A 15754-nucleotide genomic window follows, 5' to 3' on the forward strand; every position below is an offset into this window, starting at 1 on the left:
AAGAGATGAGAGAAAGGGGAAATCTGAACTCTTAGTCAGGGTACGAAGTTGCTTGATCTTTCTAAAGTAGTCTATGCAACTTGTCTGTATTTAATGAGTCCTCGCACATAGGGTGTTATTTTGACTAATCTTTGAAACTCTTTCTAGGCATTTGTTAACTGGGTAGAACATCAACTTTGATATCAACCTCATGTCTGCCCCTCAAGTCCCTTTTCTGAAGAAATAGTTACTGTTTTGGAGTGGGTCCAAACATGAAACATCACCCTGTGTAAAAAAAAAATCTCGAATATTAACATCAACTTTCTTGTTAACTTGCATAGATGGGTTCTTACAGAACTTTGCTGGTGCATCCATGATTAAATGCCATAAGTTGTGGCTTAAACAAGAGACATTTGTTGTCTGATGGTTCTGGAAGGTAACTGTTCAAGAGGCAGGTACGGTCAGTTCCCTCTTGGGGAGGGTAGGTCTTTCACTCAGCTTGGAGCCCAATGGTGCTCTTGATGTTCACAGGGTATTCTCACAGTGCCATCCCACTGTCTATTCTCTGCATAGCCCCTGTTTAAATCCTCTGTTCTGAGGATATCACTCATGCTGGATTAAAACTGACTCCTGTGGCCTCACTTCAACTTGACTATTCTGTAAAGACCCTCGAAATAACACCTATGCTCTCCAAGCACTGCGGGCCTTCAGTATAAGACTGACACAATCCAACTGTAGCAACCACTTGTTCCTTCTGTAAGTTACTGTTATGTCAGATGTAGCATTATCTGCCCTTTGAGCCTGGTGGGCTGGTCTGAGTTCTTTATTCCTAGGAATATATTTAAGCCTCTGTGGAATGCTAAACGGCAGATATTATTTTCTCTCCTTTCCAAGTGGAGCACCTGGGAGCCTGAGAAATTAAATATCTTGCTCAAAACCAAGAAACTGGCATTTGTCAGAGCTAGGGACAAACCAGTCAGGTTGCCTGAGGGGCTGTATTTTTGAGAGGCAAGCTTTCCTGTCTCTTACAAGACAGGTTTTTGCCCCATGGGACCTCAGAGCCTACACTTGGATCTATTCAAAGGACCTGAGGTTTTGCAAGGAGAGGAGAGACCAGTTGTGGCCCAGGAGCTCAGAAAGAATTCTTGGCAAAGCAGGGCTTGATTTGAGCCACACCAGCCTTCGGTCATGCCTCTGGCTAAGGATGCTTACAGAAATGCCAGGCTGGAAGAGGGATAGCCCAGGGACAATGGCTAAAGTGAGAGGATACTGTGTGGGCACCAAGACTGCAGCCCTGTCTGCTGGGCTGACAAGCATGGGTTTTCTGTTACAGGTATCAAGAATGACTGAGATGCAACAGCAGAATGATGTGACCCACATTGCCTGCTGTGAGCATTTCTCCTAGGAGAAATGTAGGTGACTGGTTTGGAGGAGGGGGATTTAACTCTTCCTTTGAAGAAAGGATGATAAGGGTGGGAGTTGCTATGAGGCAATGATGCAGGCCACTTCTTGTCTCACCAGCAAGGATGAAACACTACAGTCTGAGAGGATGCTTCCCACAGACCCCCAGGCAAGACAGACGAGAGCTGCCCAGCCTTTCATTCAGTGATTTACTGGGTGGTTGCTTTTCCCTCATAACACATCTATGAAGTTGCCAAACTTTAAAAACAAACAACCAAACAAACAAAAAAACATAGTCTTACCCCATAACCCAGACTAGCCTGGAACACACAGCAGTCTCCTGCTTCAGCCTTCTGGGTATTGGGATTACAAGTGTGCACCACCACATCTCTCAACCATAACTGCTTCTAGTCTCTCCAGACAAGCTCACCGACCAGAGTCTGTCATTGCAGGAGGATCCTCAAGGATTAATCCTTGTGACTGGAGATACACACAGACAGAAGGCAGCTGGCACCTCTGTTATTTAACAATAGATGTTCCCTTAGGACCTTTTCCTTAAACACCAGATTATTTAGGTAAAAAAAAAAAAAACCAAACAAACATTTCTCTTGAAGCATTGCTAAGCTGTGTTTCATAAGGATTCGTGCCTAGATTCTATTCCAGTTAGCCAAAGGTGATGTTGGTAATAGATTACCACCTCAGGACCACCACAGGACATGCAGCTCAACCCTGAAATTTAGAGGAAAAGTTCCCCTACTGCAACCCAATGAGAACTTCAGTTTTCAGAGTAAAACCATGGGCATCACCAAGGGCCTTTTAATCCTCGTCCTTTCTAAATCTTAGGATTCCATTATGGCAACTCCCCTGGGGCTGAGAGATGGTTCAGTGGTTAAGAGCACTGATTGCTCTTCCAGAGGTCTGAGTTCAAATCTCAGCAACCACATGGTGGCTCACAACAATCTGTAATGAGATCTGATGCCCGCTACTGGTGTGTCTGAAGACAGCTACGGTGTACTTATATATAATAAATAAATACATCTTTAAAAAAAGTGTCCCCTGACTCACATTGTGTCATTGTGTACCTTTGAGCCTGTCTGCTGTCCTCCACCCCACCCCCACTCTTCATTTCCTCTTCCTCTGATACATTGCTACCAACTCCTCTGACATTCTGCACAGACAGCAGCCCCTCAAATGAGTCCTCATGCTGGGCTAGACACCAGCCACACTGCTGCCATTGAGGCTGGGACGATCTTCATTATTCTACTTTCTGCCATTTGTTTTCTTTAACGCTCTGCTGAATAAGAGAGACACTAGACATCAGTAAAGCAGGTCCCTCTCAGATGCTAATGCGGGCCTGGCCCATGGAGACCCCTGATCCATGTCCATCCGATGATGAGAGCTGGGCCTAACTAGCAGATCTCCCAACTCTACATGAAAAAGAACAGGATACCCAAGGTACAGAGACTGGATGGGTAATTTCAAACCACTGCCAATTTTCTGCCCCTGGGACTCAAATTTCCTTATAAAATGGGAGTTGTTAAACTGGTTGGACTTTGAGAGATTTCCCAACTCCAGCACTTGCAGTCACTTGGCTGCCAATGGGCAGAGGTGAACTTCAATGTGGCTTGATTCTTAATGTGGTTCAAGCTTATCCATCAAACATTTGAGCCCCGTTTGGTGACACCTTGATTAGTGAGCTCTAACTAAAAAATGCTACAGTTCTCTCTTGCCAAGACTGGACCCAAGTGAAAACACACCTGACCAAGAGCACATGCATTTGAAAAAGGACTTACCAACCTCTCAGTATGAGGATCTGTAAAGCAGCCCCCCATGGTGGCATATGTGTGTGTGTGTGTGTGTGTGTGTGTGTGTGTGTGATGTATGCATATGTACCTATGTGTACATATTTGCATATGCATGAGGAGACTACACCAACTGAGCCAGCTCAAAACATACTCTTATAGAATTCCTCCAAAACATATATTTATAAGAAAGAATTGTCTGCCGTTGTTTGTTTGGGACAGGGTCTCCCTATGTAACCTTGAATGGTCTGGAACTGCTATGTAGATAAGGCTGGCCTTGAGCTCAGAAATCTACATTCTTGGCCTCCAGAGTGCTAGGATTAAAGCTGTGTAGCAACATTACTTTTTTTTTTTTTTTTTTTTAAAGACAGAATCTCACTGTGTAGCATAGGCTGGTCTTAAATTTGAGGTCTTCCTGCCTCAGCTTTCTAAATGCTAGGATTAGAGGTGTGTACTACTATGACCAGATAAATAACTTTTCCTTTAATAACTGGGAAAAAAACCCTAAATGTACCCTTTTGATTTTATGCCTACGAATACAGAACCAAACAACAGGAAATTGAGTGACCTAAAACAAACATAAACCCCACCTTCTGCATCTCCCAATTGCGTAGGAGGAGAATATCAACACGGCCCAGTTGGGTGAGTTTTCTATCCACGGGGTATTGATGAAAGCCACTCTGTGGGGTTTGCCTGGTGCTGGCATGGTCTGTGGGGCCCTGAGAGTGGTCTTGCAGGAAGGCCAGCAAGCAAGACTCATCTGGAACTGTCAGTCAGGATGTACATGAGGTGATTTTCAGCATGAAAGCAGCAGGGCAAAGGCTGCTGACCTAGCTCAGGGCTGTAAGAATCACTTCTCAAAACAAGACGGGGACAGTGTGTTTCCTAGGGGGTCTGTGAAGTCCCACAGGGCCAAATGTGGCAACCTGCAATGTTCAAGGCAGCCTGCAGTTTTGCCTAGACACAGAATAGGGAGCCTGCTTTCCTGTCTTGTGGAGAATATTGGAGCATGTGAGGCCAGTTTTAACACCATGGTCTTAAACAGCACTGTCCTAATGCAGATATTATTCTGATTAGTCTCCTGCTTCAACCTCCCCAGTGAACTCTGAAGCTGAGGATCCCTCTGGATAATTAGCCCTTCCATCATTCCATGTCTAAAACTGACTCCTGCTCTCCTGAACTGCTCAGAATTATGTCTTAAAAACGCCGGTTGCAGACCTGGTTTAGCTCAGTTAGAGACTTGCCTCTTATGGTCCCTGTCTGTCCCCAGCTCCGAAAAAAAAAAAAAAAAAAAAAAAAAAAAAAAACGCCGTTGCATCCTTCCTCAAGTTGAGCCTTTATGCCTTCAGGTCATCGACAATCCTCTTCCTCCCTCCTTCCCTTTTCTAGTCAGTATACCACGACGACTCCACCTTTAACATACAGATGTACCTTGACTTATGACAGGACAATGGCCTAACCATCCCATGGTAACTAGAAAATACCATATCATAAGCTAAAAATGCAGTTGATACACCCATCCTAGTAAAACTCATTGCTTAGCAACAGAGAACACACCGAATATTCATTTGCCTGTATAGCACCACAAATGGCTGATCCAGGAAAACGTCGAAACTCACAACTCAAAGTAGTTTTTTTTTTTTTTTTTTTTTACCAAATGAGAGCCTCAGAAAGCCAAAACATTGTTAGACCAATCATCCAAAGTCAGAGACCCAGAATCCGTCACTTCTAACCACCATCCCTGCTAAGCCTGGCCCACACCACTTCTCCTTAGACCTGTGCACCTTCCCTCTACCAGGTCAGCCAGCGGCTGCTCTCACACTTCTGGCCATCTCGTTTCCAAACTACAGTCACCCGATTCTTAGGAAATGAAAGCCAGATGGTGCCAGATAGCTACTCGCCATCGTTGGGCAAAGCTCGTGTCTACTAAGGGTTCCACACCCTTTATGATGCGAGCGTTCGCCTCTTGCTTCCTCTGCTTCTTTAGTTTATACTGGACGGTTTGGTCTTCACCAAAGCAGCTTAGATGAACTAGTACCTTTCAATGGAATCTTTCCCCCAAACATCCACACAACCACTCTCTTAACCTAAAGCTGTTCAGTTTCCTCTTTACAGGGACCTTTGACACTGCCCCTTAGAATGGCAGTCTCCTCTGCTGCCTGGTGACCTTAGATCCTTCTCCTCTCTGAACATCTGCATTGCATTAGCTGCCATTTAACCCTTAGTTTGTGTTTCCTTCTCCTTTCTTACTAGTATATAAGCTTCATGAATGAGTTTTCTACAGCTACCTAGCCTAGTGTGGCCTCGAACTTTTGATCCCGCCTCAGCCTTCCAGGTACTGGAATCACACATGTACCAGTGTACCTGGCTAACACAAATAGTCTGCACTGTTTGGTTCCTAGCTGCATCCATGTACCCAAAAAGGGAGTTGACCAGACAAAGAAGGCGCTCAAAATTTATATATTATATAAAGGAGTGTTTGGTTGGCTTTCTAAAACAATAGATGGATCCTTTCCAGATGAGAAACTGCCCATATTTCTTTTGGGGTCTTTCCTCGTGTTTCTGAGCAGAGGAAGATATGCACTGGTTTTTCTTGTCCTAAACAATGTTACTAGGAAGCAAATAGGTCCTTTCGTACTTTTTGTACATTCTGACCGTTCTGCTGGAGTAATTAATCCTTGCTTGTGCTGCCTGGCTTGGAGTTGGCACCCAGGAGCCAACCTGAGCCTAGGCCCTAGCCCTGCTCTGACTGATGGTGCCATCCCGTGAAGCAGTACCGTACTTCAGCTTCCTCACCTAAAAACCCCGGGGACAATGACCTCTAGGTCTTTGTCCTATCAGGTTGATAGGACAAAGTGGTAGGCAGTTCAGATCCTGGTTAGCCAGAGAGGGCAGAATGTAAATTGTCCTCTCTCTCTTTTTTTTTTTTTTTTTTCTGAATCCACATGGATCAGTTCAGCCTGGCAGGTGGCCAGCATGGAAGAAGGTCCCAAAGGTTGACCAATAGAAGACGGCATGGTGACACATGCCTGTAATTCGAGCATTTGAAAGGTTGAGGCCAGCCTGGGTTGTAAAGACTTTTTCTAAATAAGAACAACTTTCCCCACCGCACTAAAAGAATGAGTTTCTAAACATGGTAGCGCCACGAGTGGGCTGGAAATGGCATCCTCGGCTCCCCTTCTCCAAAGCTCAACTGAGTGATGTGAACTGCCAGAGATACAAGTGTCGGCAGAGATACAAGCGTCCCTTTAAAACTCCGGAGCTGTCCTTGCCCAGCCACAGATGAATGGGTCCACCATTCTAACTGTAAACCAAACATCTGGGTGGGAAGTAACGCAATTTCAGGAGTAAATAACTTTCTTCCAAATATTTAATAGAGACACGGCACAACATCTTTATATGCTTCTGTGGAATGAAAGCCACTAACAGAACAGCAGGGCAAGGACTAGAGACGATGGGGTTAGCCAGGCAAAATCTCTAAATATGCCAATGGCATTCAGCCATTCAACGTCGTTCAAAACCTCGTGTTGCTTTTGTCAAAACCAAAACCCTCCAGGGTCCCCCTGTGTGACTCTGACTGGTTTTAGCCTTTCAACACTGCAGCCTCTGCCTCTGGAGCCTTCACACGCCTCGGCTCAACTTTTTTCATGCACCTTCAGTCTAAGAGAAGTGAGATTCCCTAAGGCTCAAGGGCACTAGCACTTTCGTCCCAGACCACAGAGTTCATAGGGAAGAGCGATGTAAAAATGCCACAGGGCATACCACTTACCACCTTTTCCCACAGTCATGCTCTGTCCTTGAACTTGGATACCCATCTGCCACCGCAGAGGACAGAGAAAGAAAGTCAACAATAAAGTGACAGGCACTTCAACTGTGGCTTGGGTTATAGACAGAGCGCCTCCGGTTCTGTAGAGACACAGGACACGGGACTCCTGAGCAAGGCCAGCCTGCCAGTTTCATCAGGATACCTGACGTGTTTGGTTCGGCCCAGGGCACACCGGGCAGCTCTTTCCCTAGGACTTTCTCCTTTGGAAGGAACTAAAGTTCGCAAGGTGACAGTCCACACGCAAGCGGGTGCCTTACCTCTTCCATTGTGGTCCTCCGAGGCTCCGACTGGGAGACAATGCCAGCTTCCCAGAGCTGGATCTTGGGGCCAACAACGCTCCCTCCTCCGCCCGCCAGCGTGCAGTCACTTCTCCTGTCCCGGACAGGCTGGAACCGGGACTCTCCACCTGCTCCACCTGGGCTGTGGCTCCTCCCTCCCTCAGGGCTGGGAGTGGGCGGGCCTCCATCCTCCCAGTTGGACCTGCTGCATAGGGGTAGGGGGAGGTGTGTGGGCAGAAGGCTTTGCCCGCTGCTCCCAAGGCTTCCTTGTCATCACTCCCTCTGCAAGGGTTTCACTTTGTGTCTGCGTCGGGTCCTCTCCCATCACATCCCATCCGGGGGAGTTTCTAGGAGCTGAGTACATCTTATCACTAAAGTTAGATTGAAAGCTCAGGACACTGTGATCTCCTTTAGTGATACCCTCGCCCAACTCCGCCCCTGCTGGTGGCTACTTAATTTCACAAAAGCTGCTCAGGGCCCCAAGAAAAGAAAACTCTTAAGGGTGGCTAATAGGGCAGGTGCGTTTGATGGGGGTATGAGAGGAAGCTGAAATAAATTATACTTAAATTATACCTGTTTTAAAGACAGGTATGGTCCCCAGTGTTTGAATGCATGGATCCCTTTAACTCTTACAAGTAGCCCTGGCATGTCCAACTGTCCTCCTTTTAGCAGGGCAGGAACTGGAGCTTAGAGAGAGATGCCTTTATCTAGCTTCGAGTGACTCTGGTAGGATGCTGAAAGAAAGAGGCTCTGATTGACTAATAATGACTTCCAGTTCTGATTTCTTTGCCATTTCCTTCCAGAGTCGGTCCTGGCTGGAAACCCAAACTTCAGTTCCTAGATTTGGGGAGGGGCGGATCTCCCAACTGTCATGGGGATTGGAGGTGGGCAGGGTGAATGACCTATGCTTTGATTTATATATATATATATATATATATATATATAGCTTGCTGAGTTTTATTGGTTTTTTTTTTGTTTTTGTTTTGTTTTGTGGGGGAAAATATGTTTGTGTTTGTTTGTTTGGTGCAGAATTTCCCACTCAGGCTGCCTTCAGACTCACATATTTAACTTGGAATGGCCTCCGAGCAAATCATTATTGTTGTTTTCTCTCTATATTGCCCCGGCTACCCTGGACTCACTGTGTAGACCAGGTTGGCCTCAAATTTATAGAGATCCACTTGCCTATGCCTCCCTAGTGCCGTGATTTAAGGCATTGACCACCATGCCTTGGCTTTCAAAGTCTTAAAAACACGATTCCCCTGTCTTGACAGGAGGAGAGTAGGAAGGAAGTACCCGCTTGTTTATCCCCTAAGAGGTAACCGACTGCAGGACTTTCGTTTTGCTCAGCGCTGCTCACTGTCATGTTTGCTGTCTTTCCTCAAGGCCAAGGGTCATTTGCTCAGCGCTCTGGTCCTCTATATCCAGGTATACTTCACAGCTCTGAGCCTCAGGGGCCTTTAGGCCGCCAACATCCCCATGGTCCCAACGCAAGGGCTCCCCCTGGTGGCGTCAGGACAGCCCACATGGCAGAGGGTTAAGCAGGGCTTCAGGGTTACCCGACAACCCACCTAGATCCAGAGGCTCCTAGAGGTTTTCTGGTTTGGCCCTGAGCTAGTTAGAGTGGTGAGTTCTAGTGTATACTAGGCACCTACATAAAACTTGGGCGAGGGAATTATTTTTCCAGTAGATAAAAGGCTTGGCCTCCTCCTTCATCCTTTGGGCTCCTTTGGACTTTCCTGGCCTTTCTGTACTTCCTACTGTCTACTGTAGCTAATGTTTAGAAGCTAGGATCTGCATATGAACAAGCCTGGATTATATGAATTTTATAACTTGGTTTTGCTTTACAACTGAATGCAATTCCACCATGTATGTGCTCCCCATTTCATTACCAGTTCGTGTGTTGATGGACATCTAGGCTGATTTTTGTTTTAGGAGAGAGAAAGAATATGATGTTGGGTGAGTAGGAATGGCAAGATCTGGGAGGAGTGGGGGAGGGGAAAGACTATAACAAAATATATTTTATAATTTTCAAATTAATTAGCCCTTTTGTGTGCATTTTGCCTCCATGTATTTATGTGCAGTACATGTCTGAAGTGCCTGCAGAGCCAGAAGAGGGCTTTTTGTTTGTTTGTTTGTTTGTTTGTCTTTTATTTTTTATCTTTTGGGACTGGAGTTGCAGACCATTGAAAGCCACCATGTGGGTGCTGGCAACCAAACCCAGGTCCTTCGTAGAAGCAAGTGCTGTTAACCACAGGGTCATGTCACTCGCCCCACTCATTTAGCTCTTGATGATAAACATTATGACTTCAGTGAGGCCAAAGGCACATTCGGGTGATGAGAGGGGAAGAGGAAATTGCGGGGGCCAAAGGGTTCAGTGGAGGGAGGGCCGGGGAAATGGAGAGGGCAGGAGGATTACATCTGAACTAAATTCGAATGGACATTTTTTGGCATTTTTTCTTTAATAATGTATCATCTATCACTTACACTGTATTAGATATTATAAATAATAAAAACTTTTCAAGGTAAACAGACAGTAGGAGAATTATGCTTGGCACCATGTTAATTATCATAAGATGCAGATGGGAAATACCCTTGTCCCTCTAATGGTTGGCCTGGAGAAGGTCCACAAGTCCCTCTGTGATGTTCTTAGTCTTTAAAATGAAGGTCAACAAGGTTAACTTCAGGACTGACGGCCATCAGAACCATGGTATGGTGCTTAGCACTTTACAAGGCCCCACATGCCGTTCCTCTCCTTTCTCCTCTTACCTTAAATCACTGTATCCGTGTCGCAATGCACAGGCCACACCTAACTGCGGGAATGAGGTAGCGCAGTTCCATCCCTCACCCCCAACCCCAGTGATCTCCAATTGCTCACGAGCCCGATCCTGTGAGTGAGCAGATCCCAGTGAGTGGGTGTCCAGCTCCACCCGAAGGCAAATCACACAGCTGACACGGGGAGGGGGAAGGGAGCAAATCCAGTCACTGTGAAGAATTGGAGATTTGAAGTTTGAGTTTTGACTGGACTAAACCTAGATCTCACTATACCTTAGGAATGAACACTATCAGTCAAGAAAGAGGAAATCTGACCAAGTACCTGGTACTCAGAGGATCTGCTCTAGCCCCGGGCCAGGAGAAATGGCCTCACGAGTTCCAGTTAATCAGGGACAAGGAAATGGCTGGCTGCGTGTCTCGGACGATTGCCTCTGGAGAACAGCACCATAGACCTTGCAGACCGCTCCTTAATTATCTTTCGTATGAGCTCTACTCTCTAGCTGAGAACTGAGGCACGCACAAGTTAAGTAGCCTCCTCTGGGCAGCATTTAGCAAATGGAAGGACAGGAATTCCAGTCCAGACAGCCGACTCCACCCTCGCGGCCAGCCTGTTTGCCTTTTCTTTCAATGTTCAAGAAATACCAAACAATAAGCCCACAGGATCTGAGAACTTAGAAGTTTAAAGTGGTTTCCCCCAATTGAGTTCTGAAAGTGGGAGGTTGGAGAGCTTAACAGATAGACTGAACTTCGGCTTAAATTCTTCTATATATTTCTTTTACTATCTTTGGTTTGCTTTTCCTATAGGGGACACGATGTGCCCCTCTTTTTTAAGAATTCTGTTGCCTTGAAGAGACACCGTGACCATGGCAACACTTACAAAGGAAAACATTTAATTGGGGCTAGCTTATGTCATCATTGTGGGAAGCATGGCGGCATGCAGGGAGACGTGGTGCTGGAGAAGGGGTGGAGAGTTCTACATCCGGATTTGCAGGCAGCAGGAAGATACTGTGAGCCATTAGACCTGGCTTGAGCTTCTGAGACCTCAAAGTCCACCTGCTAGTGGTGCACTTTCTCCCAAAAAGCCACGCCCACTCCAACAAGGCCACACCTCCTAATAGTGCCACTCCCTACAAGTCTGTGGGGGCCATTATTATTCAAACCACCCCACCCCAGCCTCATTCAGGGCCCATCTATTCTTTGGGCCACTGCCCTGGAAACATAACAGTCACTACCATCTTCTCCAGAGAGCCTATGGCTACCTACAAAAGACAAAATCTGTTACCTTCCTCCTAGAAGGAGGGGTTTGGAAGGGTCTTTAGACCTTTACCTAAAATTCTAGCCATTCCCTGCCTTCTGTATTCTACATTCTAGGTGTAATTCTGTCCAAAGTGCCTGTAGGCTAGGGAGGTCTATAAGAGGTGAAGAGTTAATGGAAGCGGGGACCCCATATTTGCAGTTTGGGGGAAGTCACTGCTCACGCTAGGGTGAGACTTTTCAGTGGTGAAGCTCTTTGGGGGCTACCTACATCCTTCAAAGAACCTCTCTCTGGCTTGTGCTTCTGTAGTTCTCTCAATAGACTCATTGGATCACTGAGCTCGACTTGGGCACAATCATAACTTTGGTTCCTGGTTTCAGCCTGTCTGGAGTGAACAAATATTCATTTGTGAATTCCCAGGAAAAATAACGCAACAGGCAGCGAGCGTCAGACAACTGTATTCCGGCACATTCCGGATTGTTCCAAACCGTTCAGCCTTAGATATTACTTGAAGCTTCTTAGGGATTCCTATCACGTCACGGTTTTTCATTTCTTGGCAAATATATTACTTACACTTTGCACTGCAAGTAACGGCTTAGCCACAATACCCTAACGGAAAAAAAAAAAAGGAATATTTTTTTTTTAAAAATGGAAAAGTGGGAAGAAAGCCTGTGCATTCTCCATTTCCCTGGGTAAGCCTTGAGCGCGATCTGTCATGTGGCGACAAGGCTGGGGCGCACAGATTGATTGTCATTCAGGATGCTGCTGCTGGAGTAGCCCGCTATTAATATTAACGCTATTATTGGTTACATTAATCATGTCTGAGGACTTTCAGCAGAACATGTAATTTGTTTATGTATAATTTATACCCCGACTACTTTCAAAGGGGAAAGAAGGGAAGGGGAAAGGAAGTTAAATTTATTGGAAGTCTATCGTATAACAAGTGACACAGCATCTGTTGTATTCTATTTTTCATGACAGAGTTTTCAGGGTTGTTTCCCTTCTTCTTCTCACTGAAGAGGGCGAGATCAGAAAGATCATGGCAGATGCTCTGGCACTCAGATTCGATTCTTCCTTTTCATTTTCTCTACAAGCTGCCCCTGCTTTGTGGTGTTTGTGTGTGTGTGTGTGTGTGTGTGTGTGTGTGTGTTTGCATGTGGAGGCCAGAAGTTGACATCAGGTGTTTTTACCTGTCATTCTCTACCTTATCCCTGAGACAGGGGCTCACATTGAACTTGGAGCTCATGAACTACACCTGTTCTGCCAGCCCCTGCCTGTCTCTGCCTGCAAGCACTGGACCACAGACATGCACTTGACCATCAGATTTTTCCCATGAGCGAGAAGGACCCAGACTCCATACTCCACTGAGCCACCTCTTCTCTTCCGTTCCTCATGGGAGCCTCAAAAGACTTGAGTCATAAGATATCAAATAAAATAAGATTGTTAAAGAGAAGGTGAGGGTTCTATAGAGGACAGGCAGGTAGGTGGGTAAGAAGGGATGGACAATGAATCAGAAATGTGGAATGAATTACCAGACAATAAAAGCCTATTTGTAGTTTATATGTTATGATGAAATGCCTAGAACTATCTTGGAGGTCTGAGGACCTATAAAAGGCTCGCTTGTTCTTTGCTTGAGAAAAGTGTATAATCCAGTACTTAGTGCTCCCATTTTCTATTTATGTTAATCAGTGGCATGCTAACATGTGATTTAGCAAGATGAATTTTTCTTTAGTTTTGAGAATTTTGTAGTGTATACAATGAAATATGACCACATCTATTCCCCCATTAAAATTATTCCTAATGGCATATTGCTATGCCCAGAGATTATTAGTACATCTCTCAAACCCTCCTCAGAGAAGTTTCTTCTTACAATTAAGAGAACAACTGATCAATGTGCAGAGAATAAGAAGAAACTATGGAATTTTCAGCCCTAAATGGTATATTTATATCATGCTTCTGCTCACAATGCCCAGGGATCTGTGAAGAGGGGGACAGAGATTGTAAATTAATTTAAAAATCAATTTTTTGACACACAGGACAATTGCATACATGAACTCATAGTCATCATGATGGAATGTGTAAGACCTGTATAAACTCAAGCTAGACAAAATCCCAGCATGGGGATGGCACAAAGCCCCATCCATAGATTAGGAGCTTTTGGAATTTGATATCTACTGGGAAAAGAAAATCATTTTCTTTAAGGATGTCACCTCTTGTAAGTTAACCACACTCCAGGACAGGTCTCACATCCAAAGCACATGGGTAATACAGATTGGACTTGTGCTATTTAGTTTTATGTCAGCTTGACACAAGCTAGAGTCATCTGAAATGAAGGATCTCAACTGAGAAAATGATCTGGCTGTAGAGCATTTTCTTAATTAGTGTTTGAAGTGGGGGAGATCCTAGCCTATTTTGCGTGGTACCAACCCTAGACTGGTGGCCCTGGGTTCTAGAAAACAGGGTGAGCAAGTCATAGGGAGCCAGTAATCAGCAGCTCCTGCCTCCAGGTTCTCTGTCCTGTTTGAGTTCTTGCCCTGACTCCCTTTAATGATGGTACTATTATGAGGAAGGACAAGCTAAATGAACCCTTTCCTCTCCAAGTTGCTTCTGATCACCATGTTTCATCATAGCAATAGTAACCCTGACTAAGACAGAACTCAATTTTTTTAAAGGAGGACATGAGGATGGGTGGGTAAGGTAGTTTGGAGTAGACCTGAGAAGAGTTTTGGAAGGGACAGTGGATATGATTAAAGTGTATTATATGGAATTCTCAAAGAATTGATAGAATATAACTTTTCCTTAGTTTTGAGAATGCCATACCATATACAAAGAAATATGACCACCCCATTTCTCTCTCCCAAGTCCACCCATGGTCCTCTCAACATATCCCATGCAAATTCATACCTTTCAGACTTTGACCTTGAAGAATGTTAAGCAAACATGACCAAGTCAAGTTGGTCTCCTTTAAACAACCTCTTTTCAAAGATTTGCTTATTTTTATGTTGTATGTCTGAATGTTTTGCCTGCATAGGTGGATATGGGCCACTGTCATCCTGGTACTTGTGGAAACCAGAGGGTAGTGGATCCTGGAGAGCTGGAGTAACAGGTGGTGTGAGCTGACAGGTGGGTGCTGAGACCTGAACCTGGGTCCTCTGCAAGAGCAGCGAATGCTCTCAACTACTGTGATAACCTCAACAGCCCATGTGTCCCCCACTTTTTCATGATCATTTAAGGAGAATTTTACCAGCTGTTTTGCACCAGGTGTCCTGCTTGGAGCTAGGGATGTGGTAGTCCTTGGTTTCTTGTACAGAAATTTCCTTCCTCTACTAATGCCAGTTACATTATGTATGCTCCGCTCAGATGAATTATTAAGATGTTTTCTGATATGCTTGTCTTGTTGAGATCAAAGAAGGAATACTCCCCCGTGGCAAGGAGATGGGGAATACTTGACTCCTAGGCAAGTAGGAAATCATTACCGATATCAATCACTCCCATGTTCCATCACCCAGAAAAGTGGGTCCTTAGTTAGAAAACTCAAGCCGGGGATTTCTCTCTCTTTCTTTGGGTCTCATTTACTTAGATCAGGACTTCAAGGCATAGCCACACCTCATGACTGTAATGCATAAAGGCCAGGAGTTATTAGGATGTAGGGATGGTAGGGCTTGCCACAAAATCCATAGGTCAATTGATATCTCAGTCTATTAGACTGTCTGATCTAGGAATAGAGTAACTTTAATGATCATAGTCACGGAGGCTGAGAACTCCGAGATCAAGACAGTAGCAGGTGTCTGCTCAGAGCTCAGTCTTTGCTTTCAGGGAGAGGCTTTTAGCACAGCACGCTCTGCACAGGATGAACGCGTCTGGATCCTCACAGGGTGGGAGACAGGAGGGCAAAAAGGCCTTGCCATATTTCCTGCTAGCTCTTTTAGAAGGCCCTCTGAAAACCTCCACATGGGATATATTAAACTACAACACGAATTTGAGGAAGGACACAAGCATTTTAATCATAAACATTGGAACGGTTCTCATGAATCAGAGTTTTAAAAGCGAGCTGACTTCATATGCATTAGAAAATTCTGTTGAAGTCTGAGAGGTGGCCTTGCTCTTCCCTTTGAGGTAGGGGTGGCTTTTCTCTAGCACTCACGTCCACACCCCTTTTCCTCTGGTTCTTCTGCCTTAAATGTTGTGTTTACATTTTATGGGTAGACGGTGCATGCAAGCATCCCTGGACTGCAGAAGCGAGATGGCTTCTGAACTGTGGATGCAGGGAAGGGGTTTAAGAACATCCAAGTTAAAGAACTTTAAAATTTATTTTGAAAAAGAAAAAGGAGCATTTTTTATTTGTTCTTCATGCGTCGCCGGCAACCATGTTATAAAACCCGTTATTGTTAGATATTTCATTTTAACTTCTACTCTGCAATAGTGGAAAAGCAAATGCTTT

The 15754-nt window shown here is 45.1% G+C and overlaps 1 protein-coding gene across 1 annotated transcript in view; it reads right to left on the reverse strand.

The window, feature by feature from the left end:
• Fyb2 (FYN binding protein 2) overlaps positions 1 to 10124 on the reverse strand; it is a 121362-nt gene extending 111238 nt beyond the window's left edge. Inside the window, exons 1-2 of the mRNA XM_032891730.1 lie at positions 10093 to 10124; positions 7266 to 7491 (exon numbers count right to left, since the gene is read on the reverse strand). Coding sequence (XP_032747621.1) covers positions 7266 to 7491; positions 10093 to 10124 — 258 coding nt within the window. The remainder of the gene's footprint in view (positions 1 to 7265; positions 7492 to 10092) is intronic.
• Positions 10125 to 15754: the final 5630 nt, after the last annotated feature.

Source organism: Rattus rattus, chromosome 1, assembly GCF_011064425.1.
Source record: "Rattus rattus isolate New Zealand chromosome 1, Rrattus_CSIRO_v1, whole genome shotgun sequence".
Lineage (NCBI taxonomy): Eukaryota > Metazoa > Chordata > Mammalia > Rodentia > Muridae > Rattus > Rattus rattus.